General features: G+C 41.3%; 1 protein-coding gene and 2 long non-coding RNA genes across 4 annotated transcripts; 1 reads left to right on the top strand and 2 right to left on the bottom strand.

Annotated features, from left to right (window-relative positions):
* Positions 1 to 371: 371 nt before the first annotated feature.
* LOC134026239 (uncharacterized) lies at positions 372 to 4,283 on the bottom strand. The gene is made up of 12 exons (XM_062468781.1): positions 4,200 to 4,283; positions 3,728 to 3,857; positions 3,560 to 3,616; positions 3,024 to 3,404; positions 2,676 to 2,777; positions 2,066 to 2,298; positions 1,775 to 1,953; positions 1,563 to 1,656; positions 994 to 1,350; positions 776 to 893; positions 600 to 691; positions 372 to 500 (listed from the first exon to the last, which is right to left on the bottom strand). The coding sequence occupies exons 1-12, from the start codon at positions 4,281 to 4,283 to the stop codon at positions 372 to 374; spliced, it is 1,956 nt and encodes a 651-aa protein (XP_062324765.1).
* A 14,798-nt stretch (positions 4,284 to 19,081) lies between these two features.
* LOC134026768 (uncharacterized) lies at positions 19,082 to 21,307 on the top strand. The gene is made up of 3 exons (XR_009931381.1): positions 19,082 to 19,221; positions 20,507 to 20,541; positions 21,165 to 21,307. It is a non-coding gene; the product is annotated as an uncharacterized LOC134026768 (long non-coding RNA).
* Positions 20,832 to 22,127, bottom strand: LOC134026767 (uncharacterized). Of its 2 annotated transcripts, none has more exons than XR_009931380.1 (4): positions 22,003 to 22,127; positions 21,774 to 21,902; positions 21,194 to 21,469; positions 20,832 to 21,080 (listed from the first exon to the last, which is right to left on the bottom strand). It is a non-coding gene; the product is annotated as an uncharacterized LOC134026767 (long non-coding RNA). The 2 variants fall into 2 exon arrangements; XR_009931379.1 differs by having other exon boundaries at positions 21,418 to 21,469.
* Positions 22,128 to 23,165: the final 1,038 nt, after the last annotated feature.

Genomic DNA, 23,165 nt, shown 5'->3' with positions numbered 1-23,165 from the left:
ATTCTACACTTCACTCATATTTTCAGTTGTAAATGAGCAGCAAAAAAAATATGCTTTTAAATCTATGTAATGTTTATAAATAATAAGTATGCATTTTTATATGACATATACAGAAATATCAGTTGTAAAAATGTCATTCAAAAACGGACCCCTGTGCAACCGACGCAAGCAAGCACACCCTACAATTTCCCCAGAAATTGTACCCTCTCTAGTTCTGTATGTCCCCTTAAGTTGGTGGGGCCATGTAACTCCATGGCCCTTTCCAGGGACCTTGATGACATGCACACAGCTGTACTGTGTGTGCTATATAACATAATTCATATATAACATAATTCAACATCAACCTATAAAGTAAGCCATATAGCCTTTCATTAAGACAACTCACCTTCAGCCCATTGCTGCACATCACACACCCATGACTGCATTGTGCTGTCATCTACGCCCAGCTCATCTTTGGTAGCATCCAGGCTCTCCACTTGTTCCTTAAGCATCCCTACAGTCTAATAATTACATTAATAAAGTCAATCCCTTGCCTTTGTATGTCTTTACATTACTAGTGTTTTTCTCATTATGATATCAATATCAAGGTTCAAATTAACCTTAAGGTATCTCTGGCTCAAAGTGCGGCCCATGTTCTCCACTTTCCTTTTATTCCACCCCCAAGCCAGGAGGGTCAGCATGTCTGTTCGACCTAAATTCAAGGCCAGTGTGTAAAAAGTTATTATTTAACAGGAGATTGGATGGAACACACACACACACACATACACACACATACCTGCTTTAGACATGTACTTGGTTGTGATGGCTGCTCTGGACAGGAAACTGTTCACTTGCTCAACCTCTTCTCCAATTGTTGAGCCTGCACCTTCCTGAAAAGCGCCTCCCCATTTAATCTGTAAAGAAGTGAACACATAGTTACTGCTAAATTCACTCCATCTTACCAGAAAAAGGTCTCAAATTAACACTAAATTTGTAATTAAAGCTACCATATACCTCGCATTTCCCAGTGTGTGCCTTTGCATGCATGACCGAAAGGAAAGGACGCATGGACAAGAGATCCCTCATCTCAGGGCACTGCTGAGCCACCTTGGCTAGATAGGGAAAATATTTGCAGGCTACATCTGAGCAAAGGAATGTGATGTTTCCTGGGGTACTTGCTGCTAACGTCTTCTGGAGGAAAAGTGGGTACGCAAAAATCTCTCCTCGATACATGTTTAGAGCACTGAGGAGGACTCCATGGCGACAAACAGCTATTTCAAGCCCTTCCTCACCCAGTTTGCTGGTGGACTTCCTGGATAACTCCTTAGCTGCTGTCCAAGCTGAAGATCCACAAGCCCCTTTTCCTGACACCTATACATTCAAATTAAAACATAAATGACATCCAGTATGAATGATCAAACCGTATCAGGGTTGTTACTGGCAACATCTACTAATAGTGACAGGTCTAGACTGTGTTCTGTTTACAGAACAATAAATAACTTTGATTTATGACTGCAAAAATTCTTTATAATTACACTAAAATAGTGACATGCCAGCAATGATACAAAAATAATTCTACGTACATGACTTGTCCGTCTGTGGACGTGGCTTACAAAGTCAGCAACCTCCTCATCTTTTAAAATGAAGATGTCTTCAAAGTTGCTTTGCTGTGAAGTGCTGACACAATACAGTGGTTTTCAAAGAAATGTTTTACATATTCATATTTGATAAACTGTTCATCAGGACTATGTTAGGGTTATATTAATCCATACATGTCATACGTAATGTAGAGTACCTTGCATTTGATTTAAAGCGATAAAGCTTGCGGTTTTCATCAACGGAGACGGCAAGCATTTCTGGAGTGCAGGCAGGGCAGCTGAAAAATGTCTCCTGACATATCTTCTCCACCTGAAACCTTACAGCAACCCACTCCGAGAAGCTTTTGCTGAAGGTATCAGCTGATATTTTGCCAGTCTTGTAGGTTTAAGGAAAACACAGCAAAGATATTAAAGATTTTAATCAAAATATATTTGTATATGTTAGAGTCACCATTAAAACTGATGTTGCAAAAAACATTTATACGTACTCTTCCAAAGTGCACTGTTCTCTTGTCAAGCATTTGGACATATGCCTTAAGTGACATCCCTGGTGCGGCCATCTTGATGTCACAGAAAGACTGAAAGACATCAGTGGCAAAGAGGGTGCAGAAATTAACTGTGCCAGGCCAGTATCCACCATCATGGATGTCCTTAATGGAGGGGGACCATGTTGCGCCACAGCTGGTGCAACTCACCACTGGCAATGCAAGGTTATAGCGACCTGTAGGGAGGATAAATGAGTCAGTGAATTAAGTAATTCTGTAAGTTACCTTACGTTCTGTATGCTTTAGACCAGAAGTAGGCAACAGCTGTTTACAGTTTTATCATTTTTAAATAATACGTGCTGGCCACAAAATTACAAATTCAGCCATGGGTTCAGAAAGACATGCATTATTTCCATGTTGCTTACAACCCTCCAGTAAATCCATATCATTAGACATAAGGGCACATTTTTGGAAAGTGCCCACACTGTATCCAGGATAATTACAAACAAGATAGCAATGTGCAACATGCACTAAAATCATGTAACATGCATTGTGTGTATATTACAATGTAATACTCAACGTGTGTATTGTGTGTGACAAAATGTCCACTTACCATTTATGGTTATAAGAGCCACATTTCTGCCATGTGAAACATGACTTTCGCCGGTTGAACAGCCACAGACGCGATCTGGCCTCTGTATCGGTAACAGCCGCACTAACAATGAAAAACAAATGGTAAAAATTTAACATGTTAATTGTTTAAATAAACAATAACAGCATACACCCCCAATCCACAAAATGTATACCCGCAGTTGACTGGAAAGATATAGATGTGTGACATTTGGGGGAAAACATAATCAACAATGTTGCGTGAATGAATGCGTTTTTCTTATGAATTCATTAACAAGAATAGCATATTTTTAATACATAGTATGAAAAGCATAGGACTTAAAAACGGTACCTATTTGCTGCTGAAACTCTGACAAAGGCTGCAAAAACCCTCCAGTTACTGCCTCTCTGTTGTGCAGGACAAAGCGTGTGTGAACAGCAACATCACAGTCCTCACAAAGGAATGGGAGAGGCAGGCAGTCCAGGCACCTCACACTGGCTTGTTTGCCACATTGGCACCTGCTGTTTGGATGTGGATCCTGACTAGCCAGCATATTTTCAATAAGAAGAGGCCTGGCCTCTTTCCACTTTTGTGAGGACACAGTGTTTCTGATCTCCCAATCAGTAGCATTAGCAGCTGGCTCAAGAGACGCCTCACAAGTCACTACTTGGTCCTCAACTCCATCCACCAGCAGCTCAAGGAGCTCTTGACGAAGCACCTCAGTTTCAGACACTGAAAGGAAAGAATTTATAAATATATAAACTATGCCAGAAAGTAAACCAAACATTGTTGGTTGTATGACTTCTGGCTGCAGAAATGACACCTCAACAAATTAAAAGCAAAATATATCCAGGCAATTACAATACACATTTCATACAAGTAAGTACCTTTTGTTGGGTTGACATTGGCAACACTCACATCTGGTGGCTCACATCTGGAGTGTTCTGTGTTGATAAAGTAAGTAATGACATTATCCTTAAAAAAAATACAAAAACTAAAAATGGAAAAACTTGAATCAAACATTTAAAATTAGAAATATGAGTGAGACTACTGACTAGGTGGCATGCAACTGGTCTTCCTACTGGATGGCGGCCTTTGAGGAATAACAAGCCCTTGTCTGTTGCGCTTCTTCCACCAGATAGGCTTTGGGTCAGAGGAATTGTTGTGCTCCTCCTGTGCCTCATTCTATGTCATATAAACGAGACACAAAGATGAAACACTCAAAATACAGTCCATTAATTAATTTAACATAACTCTAATTAATGGTGCAAAATTAGACATAATAGAACATAAATAATATTTGTATCTATTAATAATACATTACTGGGGGCTTGCTGTTGAAAAATTCTAATAGAGGTATTGCAGTAAACTTTCACTACCTAAAATAGTCAAGTGGCTTGTTGATTTACTATTTCCCTGCAATCTAGCTGTAAAAAATGAAACTAACATAATGAATTATAATAAACACAGACAACACATTTTATTGAATGATTATGACACAATAATGCAAACATTTAAGAACAATACCTCCAAATCCTGAAGGAGGTTATTGGCATCCTGAAGCTCTTCCTCCAACCCCAAAGTATCAGGATCTGATTCCAAATAACTCATTTTAGACACAGAGATAGACAGATACAGATAGGTAGATAGGTAGGTAGATAGGTAGATAAGTAGACAGATAGATGTTGGCTCTTAAAAGAGCCGTTGGGTTATGTATGGGAGGTCAAAGGTTGGTTGAGGTGAAGGGACAAGGTAAGTGTACTGGAGCTGCAAAGAAAGATAAAGACAAGTGATTACAATTAAGCGTGTTGCATGGTTATAACTAACCTAAAGATCAGACCTTAAGATGTTCTTCACTGATTCAATTGATTTAAAATCTATTAGTCCCATTACTGATTTGCGAGTAAGATACAATAGTATTGGATAGGAAGGTAAATCCTAGCCTGGATCTGCAATTCGAGATTGCCTACTATTGTATATTCCAGGAGGAGATTAGCCCGCTCAGGAAGAGATTAGCCCGCTCAAAGAAGCTAGAAAGGGAAAACTGACAAGCTAGCTAGACTAGCTACCACTAGCTAATATCCCATTTGTATTGTAAATAAAAATACATAAATGCAAATAATCTTAACATTGTCAAACACTCACTGTCCCTTTTAATATTAAAGATAAAACATGCACGTTCCTCAAAACACAATTTTGCATGCCAGAATCAGAGCAAGAAATTTGTGTTAACTTACCGGGAGAGGGATGAAAACGCACTGAAGAATTATCGCGGTAAAATTCACAGGGCAGCCTCTGGGGGTTGTTCCAATACAAATGCGTTGATCCTTTCTCATGTCCTTGTCCTACCTTTTTTAATACTTCGCTAATTAAGTGCATTTCCCCATAACTATTAATTATATACTTACTACAACTAATCTCTCTCCGGTGCTGTACAGTCCATGCACAAAGCGCAAGATTAAAACAGAAAATTGTATAATTATAATAAGCTATTAAGACTATTTTCTTCACCTTCCGGTCAGGTTCACGTTCATTTTGAGATACAAATTCTTCATATCAACAGTGTACAAGTATAAATAAATACAAGGAAATCCTATTTAATAAATACATAAATCATAGATCGTCTAGCCACGGTGACTGAAGATTTTCCGCTACAAATTCGAAACTTTTTTCTTTTTTTTTCAGAATCGATGCAGAATTTCTAAAAACTGGATGGACATAACATTAACCCATCTTATTGGTGAATTATCAATGATACTTTCGTGTTTTGGGGTTGAACAATATTTAAGGATATAATAAAATTCTTCCGTATACAACTGCATCCCACCCTTCTTTTATCCAATGGGAATTATGCTCAAAGCGTCCAATATTGCCGCGAATGGGTTTACATTGGAGTCAGTTGAAACCCCAGTACATCTCATACTGACGCGAAAGGGTCCAATGGGAATGATGCTCAAAGCGTCCAATATTGCCGCGAATGGGTTTACATTGGAGTCAGTTGAAACCCCAGTACGTCTCATACTGACGCGAAAGGGTACCCTGTGCGTCCGCATCCGACGCCTAGGGCCGTGACAAAGCGTCGGTATTTGACGACTTGGGAATGAGAACGGGTTGAATATTAGTAAGTAAACACTGTCTTGTGTTCACAGAAGTGTTCACAATTTTTCATCTGCAAAATTTAGAAAACTGAACTTGAGAACTTCCTCAAGCAACAGAGGGCCAAAGTGTCTGAAGATGAAGCTTAAACCTAACTTCAAACAAGATGGTCCTTACATGGAAACAAGGGTGAGTTTCTCTTTATTCAGTAGAGTATAGACAGATGACTGGCTTTTATTTTAAAAATGGTGTGATAGGAATACTGATTTGTGAATTGCACCTCATGTGTCGCGAGTAAATGTATTTTTAAATGGATAACTGCTCATAGCATGAAGCCTTTTCTCTCTTCCCTAGGAGTACGGTGCCTCCCTCAGAAGAGATCCCTCCACCTTGACTGAGGGCTGGAGAGGGGTGTACATGGGCCACCACCCGGCCAAGGGCAGGGGTCCCTGGGCTGAGGAGGGTGGACCTCCCTTTAGAGAGAGCAGGACCACCAGACTGGGAAGGGTGGAGCCTGTGGAGAGGAGGGCACCAACGTACAAAGAGGAACTAGAACAGCAGGTGACCCACCCCCCCTATGAGTTGGGATACTGTACTAAAATACACAAAATACTATAAATATTATTGATTCTGCTCATAGATAAGTGATTGGTATTGAAGGTATAAACTCACCAAAACATGGACTGAACTATGATACATGGAATTTTCTTTATCAACTTTGAGTTGAGATTCTGTGTTTTACCTTAGTCTATGTTTGAAACAAGTAGAGCAATGATGGTGGGCATGTCATGTTTTGACATGAAGGGTACAGAGAATGTAGGAGTGAACGTTTTGGTCAGATAAATGATAAAAGTTGTAGATCTATATTGACTTTTAACATCAATTGTAAGTTAGTTTAATTCATCCCATTTAGACCGTCTCACCCAGTGAAAGTCAGTCTCATGTTCATGATGATGTCAATGTGTACGCTGAGTCTATCCTCAAACCTCTGGTACATGTGGTTCCAGGGGAGTCAGTATTCCTCACCATATTCCTTCATAACCTTGAATCCCTGCAGATACAGGAGAAGCAGGAGCTCCGGAGGCTGGAGAAGGTGGAGAGGGACCGGGCTGAGGCCAAGATGGAGGCCGAAATAAGAAACTATAACCCATGGGGCCGGGGAGGGTGCGGCGCACCCCTCAGAGACACCCGAGGGAACCTCATTAGTACGTTGTAGCATGTTTCACTTACCTTCATTGTTGGGTCACCTTTCAGGATCGCATAAGTGGATCTGTGTTAAATTGATGAGAGATACAGGCTTATCCCCACATATATATAGGTGCTCATCTGATCTGTGTAACCCTCTGTGACATTGTTTGTAAGAAGGGCTATACAAATAACATTATTTGATATAGTCACTTTGTAGAGGGCCACATTTTAAACTGTTCTACCGTCAGGGGCAAACATGTTTGCTGGTCTGGTGATTTTAACTTTTGAATCTTGTATTTAAAACACTTCTTATGATTTGCCTGTCTAGCTGACCTGAAGCAGATGCACAAGCAGAATGAGGAAGCTTGGCTGAACCCTGAGACCTCTCAGAAAAAAGCCACAGTCACCAGGCCCATCCTGAGAGAGGACAGACTGCCGCCCATCAACACAGTCTCAGGTAGACAGTCACTGCACCAGCTGGCACATTGCAGATAACAAATACATTAACGTGCATGGAATACACATGGTTATAATATATTTATTCTTTGCAGGTTTTGATCATGTCCAGACCACTGAGAAATCCAGGAGTATGTTTGCTAACCAGCAGACAGGGTCGCACTGGGGGCACCACCTGGCCGAGAGCAGGGGTCCCTGGGCTGAGGAGAATGGACCTCCCTTTAGAGAGAGCAGGACCACCAGACTGGGAAGGGTGGAGCCTGTGGAGAGGAGGGCACCAACTTACCAAGAGGAGCTGGAACAGCAGGTGACCCCCCCCCCCCCCGCACCTCTATCTGTTGGGATACAGCACCAAAATACACCAAATGCAATTAATTCTGCTCATAGATAATGTTTCGGGATTGAAAGAACAAACTCACCAAAATGTGGACTGAACTGTAGAACATGGAATGTTCTTTATCAACTTTGAGATGTTGTGGTTGAAATTGAGATGTGGTGACTGAGATTCCAAGGTGGACCTTAGGATGGTGGATATGTAAGGTTTTGACAGGAAGGGTAGAGAAAAGGAAGGAGGTGACCTTTTGGTCAGATGAAATAGAGCAGTTGTACATCAAAGTAGATTTGTGTTTTTTATACGTTACTTTAATTCACAAAGTGGATCCTTCCCATTTAGACACTTTAGCGACTCTGTTTCATTATGAAATAATCATTATGCTTTTATAACCTGATAAAGGTAAATACAAGACTATCTTTATTCCCAAAGGATGAATTATTCTAGTTGCGCAAGTTGAAAGTCTCATGTTCATGATGATGTAATTGTGTACGCTGACTGAGACCCTTAGAGACACTCGAGGGGACGTCATTAGTACGTTGTAGCATGTTTCATTTGCATCCCCTTTTAGCTCACCTTATAGGATATTATACGTGGATTGTGTTAGATTGATATCAAACAGTTCTGTCTGAAGTGTTTCTGGGACAAGGTGGACTAGGGTAGCTTTAACTGCCATGAAGTAGCTCACGCTACAGGCTTATGCCCACTATATATAGGTGCTCATCTGATTTGTGAAGCCCTCTGTGACATTGTTTGTAAAGAGGGATATACAAATAAGATTTGATATTTTCACACTGCAAAAGGCCACATTTTTAACGTGTCTACCATGTGGGGTAAAAAGTTTGCTGGTCTGGTTTTACTGTGGTTAAAAGTTTTACTTCAAGGGTCTTGTAAATAAAAAACGTCCTATGTTTTTTCTCACTAGCTGACCTGAAGCAGATGCACAGGCAGAATGAGGAAGCTTGGCTTAACCCAGAGACCTCTCAAAATAAAGCCACAGTCACCAGGCCCACCCAGAGAGAGGACAGACTGCCTCCCATCAACACAGTCTCAGGTAGCCAGTCACTGCACCAGCTGGCACATTGCAGATAACCAATAATTTCACGTGAATGTTATACACACGTACACACAATGCATATGGCTGTTCTATTTTATCTTTGCAGGTTTTGCCCCTGTCCAGACCTCCATGTATGCCAGAGGAAATGTGTTTCCTAACCAGCCAACGCTTCATCAACTCACTGAACTGGATAAGTATAAGCTTTGCCTAAAACAACAGGTACAGTGTGATATGGTTTGGGATGTGTTATGTTTACATTTCAAGACCCTGGCCTCTTGTGGCTGTAGGGTCTTGTAGCTTCAACAAGCCATTGATTTGAAGGATGTTGTGTACTGTACACAAACACACACACAGGTACATGATGTTGTATAACAAACTGTTTACCTATCGGGCCCTGCCCAGATTGAGGAGAAGCAACTTAAGCAGGCAGAGGAGAGGGAGAAGCTACGCCTGGAGGAGGTGAAGGAGGAGAGGAGGCTGGCAGAGCAGAGGGCTCAAATCAAGAGGGAGTTTGACGAGAATCAGGAGATCCGAAGACTCAAGGAGATGAAAGTCAGCTGGGCACTGATTGGCTAAGAGGGATTTGGCAGAAATTAATGTTTATGCGTTTGCAATATACAGTATACAACTTATCTTATTTGGACCACACACTCTTGAATAACAATGCTAAACAATCTTGATAGTAGAATTGGATTTTTATGGTGTGGAAACACTTGACGTAAGGGTAGATTTTAAGCGAGTGTAACATATTCTTATGACTCAGCTGTTATTAGCTAAGTAAAGTTTGGTCTTCTTGCAACAGAAAACGGACAAAAACAAGGAGCTGGTCCATCTTGCAGAGGAGCAGAAGAAGAAAGCGGTGGAGAAGAAGAAAGAGCTGGAGGAGGAGGAGATTGCTGCTGGGAGGATGCGCTATGAGAAAGAGAGACAGGCGCGCATTCAGGTGAGAGGACCACAAAACTTTATTAGAAAGATTTGAACAAACAGAAATATCAGTATGATCCCCATCTTACTGTCTATCTGCAGGTGCAAAGGGAGATCTCGCCCCCCATCCCCACCCTCCAGAAGAGACACAGGACCCCCCAGTCCACCCCCAGTCCCCCCAGCATGGACAGTAAACGCCCCACCACCCCCCTGTCTGTAAGTTACCCGCTTGCATAAACCATAAACGTACTATGGAGAACATCATATGAAAACAGGTAGAAACAGATGTCTCTGTCCCCCACAGACACCTTTTAGGAGTGTTCTCTTTCAGGAGTGTTCTTTGTGACTCAGCTGTTATCAGCAGAATACAGTTTGGTCTTCTTCTGCAACAGCAAACGGCCAAAAACAAGGAGCTGGTCCGTCTTGTAGAGAAGAAGAAGAAGAAGACAGAGCTGGAGGAGGAGGAGATTGCTGCTGGGAGGATGCGCTATGAGAAAGAGAGACAGGCGCGCATTCAAGAGGTGAGAGGACAACAAAACTTTATTAGAAAGATTTGAACAAACATAAATATACTGTTGTTGAAATGTGAATGCAAATAATGGTTGGGAGTTTTTATGTATTGGAATTGAAAAATATGCTGATGAGAGATCAACAACTGTGTACCATTTAGAATCAGCTGTAATGCTGTTAGTATTGAATTAATATCAGGTACTATAGGTGAGATGACTGCTTCATTAATCTTTACATTTAAATTTAGTCATTTAGCAGACGCTCTTATCCAGAGCGACTTACAGTCAGTACAGGGACATTCCCCCGAGGCAAGTAGGGTGAAGTGTCTTGCCCAAGGACACAGCGTCAGTTGGCATGACCGGGAATCGAACTAGCAACCTTTGGATTACTAGCCCGATTCCCTCACCGCTCAGCCACCTGACTCCCTCTTAATCTTCCTCAAATCCTGTGTAAAACGATACTTGTTAGTGCCTGGTTTCAAGATTGGATTAATAGGAGTGTTATTTGGGGACTGAGCTTTACATATAACGCCTTGCTGTAATAAACTGTCAATAACAGGTTTAATCCCCTCTTCTTTTTCTTTGGATAAAGGATATTGTTTGATGTAAACCAGATATTTACTCATGTTAACCTTAGCTTCATAAGGTGGTACATCCAATAGTCCCACATGGTTTGCATGTAGTGCCCATAAAGTAGAAGGCACCTCACGTAACACAGATGGTGCACATAATGATATTTTAAAAGTACCATCATTACGAATCTGTGGTTTCATGTTAGTCTGTAATTTTTTTATGAAGAAATGCTTATGTTCCAAGCCATACGTCCAGATGATACAACTCTTATATGATTCCTCAGTATCAGGGGATTTCACTAAATATTGTTTATATGTACCCATCAACTGAGGGACATCTGAAAAATCATTCCTAACTGCACACACAAAAGGGCTCAATGTTATTAGAAACTGTCTTCCACAATAACAGAATCCCATGTGGTGAGATAAAGATGTTCCTTGGAACTTCTTGTAAAACTTCAGGATCTATAAGTTTATCTGAAAAAGGAAAATCTACTGATTTCAGATTAACAATCCTAGCAGCTGCAGCGACATTACAAGAGGCCAATTTCTTTATACCACTGATGGTGGATAACGTTTTCACAAATTCCACGTCCCCTAAAATAGATTTAGCTATGTGGCTCATCTGTCTAGTACTGGAGAATAGTTGATAAGCCTTATTCGGGGGTATGTGGACCTCGATCCCATCCTGCGAACATAAGATGGTTGCATTCAATTTACTCAACAAGTCTCTTCCCAATAATGCCATTGGAGAAGTTGCGCTTACAATGAAATAATGTTGTAATTTATAATCATCTATATCAATTTGTAATGGGAGTGAAATAGGATCTATCTGAGGCTTACCACTGATGCCGATGGACTGGACAGTATTTTTACTCAACGGACAGTCAATATCTGTTTTCCTTAAGCAGGATATGGTGGCTCCGGTGTCAACCAAAAAAGGAATTTGTTTTCCTGCAATACTCAAACTTACATCAATACAGGGTTAAGACATGTTAAGAAGTGTGTAAAAGTTTTAAAAGTCTCTGTTGTGCAAAGAAGGTGAAGCTTGGAGTCCATTAACGGGGACGATTCCTCCCGCTCCACCGAACCGGTCACCGCTCCGTTCTTCCTCTGGGGCCCAGCGGAGATCCTCGACCACGGCAGCCATTCTGGCGCAGTCAGGCCGCGGCCGCCCAGACCACTTCACGTGGTTGGGGGCCCCTTCCGAATGACGCGTGGGACGTACCACCCTAGGGTCCCTGTAGCCAGTATCGCCACTGCCTGGGTGGCCGTCTCCACGCGCTTCCCCACCAGCAGGTTTCTGGAGGTCCACAGTGCCTCCTTGTAGCATGTCAGGGTGAGCCAGAGCTGGCGGAATTGTCCCGATGGTATGGGTCTCTGGCTCACCCCGTAAAGCACCAGCTGTGCTGTTAGGACCTCCCCTGCTGGCAGGCTCGGGGTTATCAGGGGCCCCGCTTGGATCCACAGGTTCCGGGAGTGCATGACGGCTCTGACCGGGAGGATCTCATGGGCCACCATCCAGTTGAGGTCGCGGTGCCGGTTCAGCAGAGCAGGATGGGCCACGTTGCGCCAAACCATGGGGGGCTCGCCTAGCGCGAGCCCGCGCACTGGACTCACCGGCTCCCCCTCCTGCACAACAGAGAGAATAAAACGATGGTTAGTTAAAACTCGCTCTGTCTGCTGTTCAAGATTAAAATCCTTCAAAAACTTTTTTTAAACTGAGTAGGCCGGTGGGAGGTCGAAGGCCACCGGCACTCTCAGGTCGATGGGGAGGAGCCTCAGTGCTCGCAGGTACCCGCTGCGGAAGAAATTGGGATTTCCTGTGTGCTTACATTAATCACTAATCAATAGAACTAGTCATTGGATGCTAGTTAGTACGTTTATCATGTAAGCTTGCTATTAATAACAGTATATTGTGTTTATGTGTCAGGTTAATAGATGTTCGGGGTCAGGAGAAAGTACTAGCTAAACGGTCCTTGTCATGACTACAAGGAGAGCTCCAACTATGAACTCTCTAGTGTGAGAGTTGTCATGTGTTGGGAGCAGTGAATCTTTTTCTCTGAGACTGTTGTAACGTCATTCCTGCCTGACTGTCACAATCTATGTTTACATTCTTGTGCCCTATTAAAGAGGGTCCTTCGGCTTTCGGAGCTGAGAGAGACCTGGTTGAGACCTAAGCTTGGTGTTGTGTTGTTGGGGTCTGGAATAGACCCGTCCCTTCCGGAACCTTCTTCGGGAGAGGTCTGGTGTGCTTCATTGGGGCTCGTTCCTGCCCGCATTCTCCACCACTTTGTGAAGCACGGAGACAGACTCCAAGAGAGAAGGTACGCCAAAGGGTTTTAATAGCACCTTCTGGTACAAAACAAAAAAAACATTAACAAAACTGAGTTACGGCAGCGTGTTTCTTGTTCTTCCAGGGTCTCTTCCTTTAGCCTACATAGACAACCTAGGTGTCAAAATCTGTTCATGAAAGTAATTAATTTCAGCCTAAACCGTACAACGGAACGTTAAATCAAATTCAACCAACGCAATCGCTACCAAGACGAACACAGCAGTAGTCTAGTACTGTACCGTAGTAGTACAATTTACCGGGGCAGCTTCTCCACACAGGGCTATATCGCACTTGGCGTTGTTACTGACAATGATCGCTACCAGTGAGCTTTTTATGAAAGCGATTTTCCACTAAATAAATGACAAGCTTATTTACGTTTTTGGGGGCATACTTTCAGTTAGCAGATGGTACTGTTTGAATCGCGATTCCATCTTCTACTGCCGGTAACGTCGTACAATAATCTTCAAAGGGGGTTCTTTATTCATGAATGAATGCAATATGAGTAGGCTAAATTCCTTAAAATATCACGAGAAGGGAAAAACTTAAAAGGACGTTTAAGTCATAGAGATTAGGTCAATTTTTACACCGGTCTGCCAAATTTATTCGTTTTGATTCAACGATGAGGCTGCCTCTTGCAGGTGAAATGAGAAGACATCTATTTAATTCTACACTTAACTCGTATTTTGAGTTGTAAATGAGCAGCAAAAAAAAGATGCTTTTAAATCTATGTAATTTTTATAAATAATAAGTAGGCCCTATGCATTTTTATATAAAATATACAGAAATATAAAAAAAAATGTTGTAAAAATGTCATTAAAAAACGGACCCCTGTGCAACCGACGCAAGCAAGTACACCCTACAATTTCCCAAGAAATTGTACCCTCTCTAGTTCATTTAGCAGACGCTTTTTTTTTTTGTCTGATAAAGTGGGCCTGTGCGGCACTGACAGACCTAACTCTACGCCACGACATTGACATTTATTCATTTAGCAGACGCTTTTTATTTTTTGTCTGATCAAGTGGGCCTGTGCGGCACTGACAGACCTAACTCTACGCCACAAGAACCCACCATCATCTCCAGCCTTCAAAACCAACTCAGAATCACGCTACAGCAACCTACCAGCCACTCAACAGCCTACCAAATCAACGCAAGATCACAGCACAGCGGCAATTTGTCACGCATGACACATGACAAAGGACCAACAAAGCGACTCTCCACCACACGACAACCAACCAGCACTTGTCACCATAGGGATAGTATGCCTCCAACCCTCCAATTCACGTTGTCTTATCAAGTGGGCCTGTGTGGCACTGACAGACTTAACTCTGGTGTATCTTGTAATGAGATCTTGGTGATAGACAGCGGGCCCTAATAGAGGGCTACTCCTTGTTAAGCCAAGGTGTCACGCCCCACAAAAACCCACCAGCATCTCCAGCCTTCAAAACAAACTGTTGTTCTACCCCCCCCCCCCAAAAAAAAAACCACACTTTGTTATAGTTCATGTTTTTACACCCCCCCCTAAATAATGCATTGATGTTTATTGTGTTACAATCATGTTGTGTTACGTTTCATGTTTTAACGTCTGTTGTTTTGTCACCCATTCTATTCAGTAGGTGCGGTGGACAGCTGTGGAGCAGTGATCAGGCACCACCTCCTGATTTATAGCATATGTTCATTTAGTTACAGTTTGTGTAAATGTTATAAATGTGTATATATTTTGTATCCATCTTGTACACTAGGAGCAGTGAGCAGCTGCAGAGCATTGACCGATGACCAACTCCAGATCTAATTCCCTAATTCCCACCACTGGTCATTCTGGAAAAGTGTGTACAAGTCTCAATTATCCAGATAAATTAAAGTGCACCAGTTCTCAATGTTCTTGTGATTCCATTCACATTGAATATGAGATACAGGTGCTACATGGGCATCAATAATAACCATTTACAACATTTAGGACAGTATTTATAATAAAATAATTTAAATGTACCTGTAGTTGTTACAAAATAAACATGAACTTGTCCAGAAGGGATTTCAAGTGTGCTTTTTTAAATACTTATTTGTTTGTGTAAATCTGATACCTTTTGCGGGAGACGTTTAACCCCAAATCTATATGATGCTTAAAATACTTTTGAAAATCATTTGTGTATATTTTGCCTATCAACTGGAAGAAATGTTTTATAATTTTATATATTTTTTATTTTCCTCCCACTTTTTTCCGTCGCCTACTCCTTTCACACCGTTTAAGCTAGAAACACCATTCAAACTTCATTTTAAAGTGCTTAAAAAAAAATGAATGGGTTTCAATGGTTCAGAATGTTCAAGTCAAATTCAATTGTGACGTCATGCACTGACAGAACTGTTTCTCACCGTGTCAATTTTTGACACTGTTTAACACTTTCCTGCCTGAATATGCAGACTTTTTCAAATAATATACCTGAACTGTTTATACCATTTTGAAGACAAGATTTAGGGCTTTCTAATGATGTAAATATTTATATGATCATGTTAGGCAAATCATCCTTTATCAAGACGATTTCACGGAGCCATTCTGACAAAAATCTTCTCCGTCTGCATTACTTTTTTAGAAAACCTCATTTTTAACCACTTTCACTACAAGATAGAGGATATGTTAGAGTGTATGAAATGTGCGTACGTTTGTCGTGAATTCAGTTTAAAAGTTATGACCACTGAAGTGATGAGTGGGATAACGCAATTCCAAGCTAGCGCGATGGCTCTCCATAACTAAAAACGGTTCTACTTTTTTCCACAATCGACCAAATTGGCCAAACAAGGTATGTACATTGAACTTAAAGTGTACATAATCTAGCTAGATTATTTTTCTTTAAGAAAGTTTCACAGAAATCTGCAAAAATCGAGGCTCAACACTGTCATATCCGACTGTCACGAACAGCCAAACCGGGGTCACGAAAGGTTTACTGCAGCTGGCGTTACTACGAACAAAAGCTTCGTAACTGAAAAGTTTTTACTTTTAGTTGACGATATTGAACACAGACGTTAAGAAACTTGTCTTTACTCTAAATATATTCTCCGTTTTCAATTTGAAGCAGTAAATCTAACACGGTAGGAATTCTCCCACGACATCCGCTCGCTCCGCTTTGACAAATGTTTTCTCAGTCCACCATACATTAGACAAGCTAATTTCAAGCACTTTCAATACAAGATACAGGCCATGTTAGAGTTGATATATATACATAATTGTGTGGGCAATGTAGAACAGCAGACAGATTTGAAATATGATCTTTTGTTTTGAAGTTATGGCCATTCTAGTGACGAGTGCTTACAACGCTGTCATCATAGCTGCCATAGAACGGCGAAACAAGTTCACATAGCTAGCTAGTTACGTCTATCGTTCGTTACCTACAAACAAATGCTTCGTAACAGTATTTACTTTTTATCTGCGTTATTGACAACAAAGGTTAAGGAACTTGTCTGTAATCAAAATATTGTCTCCGTTTTCAATTTGAAGCAGTAGATCTAGCTTACTGTAGGAAATCTCCCATTGAATCCTCTCTCTAGCTTCGCTTCGGCCAAAGATGGACGACGATGATGACCATGCATGCATTATTCACGCCTACAGTACGGTGTTCTGTACAAATACCACTTTGACATACATGATCCGCTGGCTAGATGTAATGTAGCCGGTGTGTATCGGTGAAACTCACTCCTCAGGTATGTAACAGGCCACCCGCATCAACGAATTGCTAGCTTTTCGTTGGCGTAGTTGGTAGTGGTGGCGCTTGGGAAGCCAGAGGTGGTAAGTTCGAACCCAGTGCGGGACGATTTGCCCGATACCTCTGACAGAGCTTGCAAGACCACGTCTGTTACATAACATGATCTTATCTACTACACACAATAGTTCAGCCTTTTTGCAGCAGCATTTTGATCAGAGTTAGAGTAGCTTTTGCAGTTGCACAACAAAGTCACGTAATGTGACGAGATTGAATTTAAAAGTATAAAAAAAACTCACCAGGGACAACAACAACATCGGCAAACCTGCACCATGGATTATTATATTTATGACATCTTTAAATTCAGTTTCTGAACAGGACTGGGTGTGCAGGCACACATGATTAATTTCTCCTCCATCTTGATACTGAAACCTAGATTCTAGGTTTGCTGACAATGACAACCGTTGCTACGTTACAAGAAACAAGGAACCAATCCGATTGGCCAACGCTCTTCATCACTATATTTAAGAGCTAGAAACACTGTTCCACTGTTTAAACTGTATTTCTGTTTTTACATCTTTCAATTATTAATACTTTTCAGAATCAGAATGGGTTTTATTCGCCAAGAAACTTTAAACAGACGTGGAAGTAGAAGTGCACCATCATTGTCTTTGGCAGGTTGAATTTCTTCAGCTGCTGTAGGAAGTACATCCTCTGTTGTGGGGAGTCAGGTGGCTGAGCGGTGAGGGAGTCGGGCAAGTAATCTGAAGGTTGCCAGTTCGATTCCCGGCTGTGCCGAATGACGTTGTGTCCTTGGGCAAGGCACTTCACCCTACTTGCCTTGGGGAGAATGTCCCTGTACTTACTGTAAGTCGCTCTGGATAAGAGCGTCTGCTAAATGACTAAATGTAAACGTAATGTAAATGTTGTGCTTTCTTGGTGAGGGAGCTGATGTTCAGTTCCCAATCGCGGAAGGACTCCAGTGTTGACTGGGGTTGCACAGGGTAATGGGGGTGACTGTCTTAAGAGCATTGAGCTCTAACATAACGCTTTAACATTCATAAAATTAAATAAGATACCCTTTTCATTTCACTCTTTTTTCTCCTTTGTCAACCGTAAGAAAATATTGCAATGCATGACAATGCCAGATATACCTTTAACACTGTCTCACCATTCTGGTTTCAAAGCAACACTTTTTTCACCTTCATACTTCTGACATACTTTTGCCTGCTATGATATTGATAAAACTAACTGTTGTTATTTATGCAATATGGCAGCACAAAGCACTTAAAACATTAATAGGTTTAAATGTCACAAATGTAGGCTACTTCCTTGCTGCTCACTACATGTTTAAGCTACCTACTCCATTCAAACATCAATGTGTTCTATTGACCAGCTGTTTACAGCTTTAAACCCCCCATCTTTCTATATTTTGAAATGGTCATGTTTTAAAATCAATGGAAGTCAATGAAACATAGGTTGCTATGTTTCATTGACTTCATTATAGGCATGATCTTAGTTGCGCACTCTATTGAACGGAGTGGGTGAGTGTTCGCAATCGAAAGGACTGCCGGCAACGAAGATAGTTAACGAGGGGATCAAAAAACTGACCTATACCGATCAAACTGAGGATCCTACTACGAAGTCCAGCGGACGTTCTTCCTGGGAAAGCAGACGGCGTCACAAACTCAGACCCCGGGGGAGGGTCTCGCCAAGTGTCGAGTTAAGTACACTCATAACTGTGTTTGTCTTGTGCAATTTTAAGTAGGGTTATTTAAAGTACCGGTAGCCTACCAGCGTGGGAGGCGAGAACAGGATACGGGGAGGTGACTATAGTCAGAAGTGGGGTATTTGGGTCTCCCTCGCACGTGTGACGTAACCTAGGTGCGTGAGTAATTGAGTGCTGGATTTGCAGTGATGCCAGGGTGCCCCTTTTATGAATGAGAAACAATTGTCTGGGTTAATAAAGACTTGCACTGTTATACCCTACCTGTGGTTCTTTAAGGCTGACGTTCCTAGCAGTAATTTCCTGTTACATAAGGGAACCCACATTTATTACAGTATTTACACTGAGCATGTTTACAAGCGTTGGCATTTGATTTTGCATTAGTTTAAATTAAATTCAAACTGCGTAGAGAATGAATTGACCGAAATTCATTCTTGATTTAAATACCTTAACAAATATATTTCCTTATAACAGTATTTACAGCTGCATTACGAACACGAGAATCTGCTCTTTCGCGGGCCTAGCCTGCTCGTGCAACCTACTTTCGCCAGCATCCATGGAACCAACACTTTAGTGACCGCTCGAGCAGTACTTGACCAGCTCACGAGAATAAGGCGCTTGGTACTTTTGTCAGAAACTGTAGTGGCTGAGCCTTGACGCAAGACGGTAATACCCCTTTAAAATGTAGAAACTTAGCTGGCTAATTAACGTTATTTTGTAACTATTATTTGGCTAAATGTATTCTATTATGTTTTTGTACTATGTCTTAACTGTCAACATTAGAGTAACTTTCGAGTAACTTTTTACACAAGGCACCGTTTTTGATATTGTAGCTAATAAATGTAGCTAGCACTAACGACTTGGACTGTAGACTTCAACAACTAGCACATACTATTTCTAATCCTATTTGAACTAGTAACTGGATAATTTATAGTATTCTGTGGATAAATAGAGCAGTTATAATTTCTGATATTTTTATATTTCTGTAGTGTGACAGAGGCAGGCACTAAATGTTAAGGACTGAACAGTTGGATTGGTAGGACACCAGATAACTAAAATTGACTAATGGTAGTATCGTGTTGTTTACTTACAGACTTCTACAGAAACAACATCTTCACATTGATCAAGGTAAGTCTATTTGCTGAACATGACACCAATGTGTCATGAATGCCTTTTTTTACACTTTAAAATCTCTGCTCAGGGGGCACAAATTTAGCAAAGACTGAGGGATTAAAGAATATGTTGTGCTTATTAAAGTTATGCATTGTGCTTATTAAAGTTATGAACTTAAAAGTGTGCTCAGGCTTAAACATTGGGTCTCACACTGGGTGTGGGAAGCAGGCTGTTCTTTGTGTCTCTATCTCTTCATTTTCAGAAACAACCTTGAAACCGGGTGGAGACGGCACCCGAGCAGGTGGGACGCGTAGGCAAGAACAACTCCCTGATGCACGAGAGAACAAGCTCAACCCTTTTTTAATACTTGTGTGTTTCAATTGCACTGTATAAATATATGCTGGGGAGGGACAGATAGCCAGTTGGACTTCGTGAACCAGCCCAAACTCTGTTGCGGGTAGGGAAACTTAGACAACCCCAGAGCTCTGTACTTGTTGATTTCCAACTGCTGCATTAAAGCTGATATTATCGGACCTCTGCGACTCCAGATCACAGATTTGTGTCATTGAATACCATCATTACATATTGGAATAGACACATAGATTAAGAATCCTTCAATAATTTATAGTATTCTGTGGATAAATAGAGCAGTTATAATTTCTGATATTTTTATTTTTCTGTAGTGTGACAGAGGCAGGCACTAAATGTTAAGGACTGAACAGTTGGATTGGTAGGACACCAGATAACTAAAATTGACTAATGGTAGTATCGTTTTGTTTACTTACAAGTAAACAACACGATACTACCATTAGTCAATTTACCATTAGTCAGTCTGTAGACTTCTACAGAAACAACATCTTCACATTGATCAAGGTAAGTCTATTCGCTGAACATGACACCAATGTGTCATGAATGCCTTTTTTTTTACACTTTAAAATCTCTGCTCAGGGGGCACAAATTTAGCAAAGACTGTTTGACACCCCTGGCCTAGGCATTGCGACTGTTGCCAAGCAACGCAAACATTTTGGTAAATGAGATTGAGACTTAAGTAAATGTGATATTCTAACTGAGTGTTGGCTAATATTTTTTTACTTTCACTAGCTACCTAACTCGCTGAATTTACTCACTAACATTTTTCAATTTATTATACTATTGTAATTTTAATTGCAATAAAGAAAAGAAACACAGTAATACTGAAAAAAAAATACTACATAAGAATACTACTGAACGATTTAATAAACAGACATAGAAAAAAACTGATACAACTAACTACACTACTATAATATACCTAATAAACTATACAACTAATAAATAAAATAAACAGGCAGAACTGGAAGAACAAATTGTAACAGGGAACACAATTAGGAACGACATGCCATTGAAAAGGAAAATAACTAGGCCTTCTGGATCACCTGGAAAACAGAAGGGATGCAGAGAAAATGGGATTAGCAAAACTATAGATTCTGAATAATCTTTTCTCATTGTTTTTCCCCTAGCATGGACGCAGTGACCTTAAGAAGCGTACTTGTTGGCAAAGCATATGCAGGGCCCTACAGCCGACCTCCACCGATAACGGTGACTGTTGTGGCTACCAAAGAGTGGACCAAAGTCCTGGAATGGGACGAAGAGGAGGTGGCTGCAAAGTCATTGAAGTCTAACCTGACCTGTGTAGTGTCTGATGGGTTCACTGTATCCAAATTCAACCTAATGGAGGAAAACATGGGGAAGATATCAGTAGGGAATACTTACATCATTAGGCAGTATGGCATATACAGCATCAGGGGGAAAGAACCACTTCTTTCTATAAAGAGAGAGACGCAGTTTTTTAAAACTGTGCCAAAAGTGGTGGCACCAGACATACAAAAGCAGGCAGAGGAGCTGTTAAGCCCCCCCTCTACAATGCACCACTTAAGTGATGGTGTAACTGGCCATGGCACTGTCCAAGGCTTTGTCACCTATGTAAGTACAGGGACTCACCAACACTCAAGCAGTATAACACATGCAATGCATGGCTACCCCCTCACTCTCCTCCTCTTCCTCCTTTAGCTTGGTCCACGGACGTGGGTCAGACCTGCCAGTAGGGGCTGTGCCCTCAGGGTGCTTACATTGAAGCAGGACGGTGTTGACGCTGACATCGTCCTGTGGCGGGAGCAGGCGCTACTCCCCATCTCCCTGGGAGTCCACGTCTCCATCAGCCATCTTAAACAGGGCAAACCTGGCTCCTTCTCCAGTACCTTTTACACCACAATAGAAGTAAGTAATTGTTTCCAGGCCCATTAGGAATGTTGAATGGTCTGTGCAAATGACATTTCTGCTATGCATGTCTGTTTTCACCTTGCAGGAGGTTCACCAGAAGGCCATCGCCGCCATCGACACCATCAGCATCCTCGGCATGTCTGAGGAAGAGGGACAGCGGTCTTTCTTTTTGGAGGATGGCCGTGTTATCAATGTCAAGGAGGAGCTTTGGACCGGCCACCTCCAAGACACAACTCCAATTCTGCCCTACACTGTCCAAGTCACTCTGGATGGGATGTCCATCACATCCTTTGTGCCCTTATCCAAACTGTAATGGCAAGCATTATAGAGGATATGGGGTAACAATAAATTTTTCTTTGAATGTACAGTGACTCAGCGACTATTTTTTGGGTCCTTACTACGATGCACTCGGCTCATGATTCGATACTATCACAATACTGGGTTCACAATACAATATGTATCCAGATATGTTGAACCCCCCCCCCCCCCCCCCAAAAAAAAGAAGAATGTGAAAGAATGTGCAATAGTTCAGTATTTTATTTTAACTTATGGATGTTAAGTAACAATGTGTATTCATTTGTGTCACTGAACAACTGATGTTTTCCATGAAATTAGAAGACGGAACTTCTTAAAGCAGGTTGTAGTTGCACCCACTGCAAGACTTTGTCGTTGTGGTACCGTCTTAAATGAGACAATACGTTTGTCTGAAACTGAAATAGAAGATGCCCTGTCCACAAGTCCGACGTCTGGCAGCATTTCGGTTTTACAGTCGCTCAACAAGTGGACATGCTGTGTGCACGTGTGACGAAGTTGCAAGAGGTAGTGTGTTGGTAGCTCAATCAATAGGATAAAACGGATGTCATATAAATAAAACAAATCGGCAATGCTTTTTTTTTTTGCACCGCGATGTATTGTTACACCCCTAGTCCTTTGAGACTGAAAAGCTTAGTACAATGTTGAACCCTAACGTTACTCCTTAAGTAGCATATTTGCTATTGCCATGCCTCTATCACGCTGTCTGCATGACCTAAGCTAGCTAGCATGCTGCAGCAGCCCAGCCAACGTTTTTTTAATTCAACTAAATTCATTAACTGAAAGGACATATAAATGTTAATATCAGCCTGTCATATAACATCTAAAACATGAACACACACGTTAAACTTATTGTTTTTGCATGTAATAGGTATTTAATGTGCAGTAATCTGCTCTTACCTGTAATTTAGGGCACTAAATGAAGCGGA

This window comes from Osmerus eperlanus, chromosome 9, assembly GCF_963692335.1.
Source record: "Osmerus eperlanus chromosome 9, fOsmEpe2.1, whole genome shotgun sequence".
Lineage (NCBI taxonomy): Eukaryota > Metazoa > Chordata > Actinopteri > Osmeriformes > Osmeridae > Osmerus > Osmerus eperlanus.
This window is presented reverse-complemented; position numbering and strand designations above follow the sequence as displayed.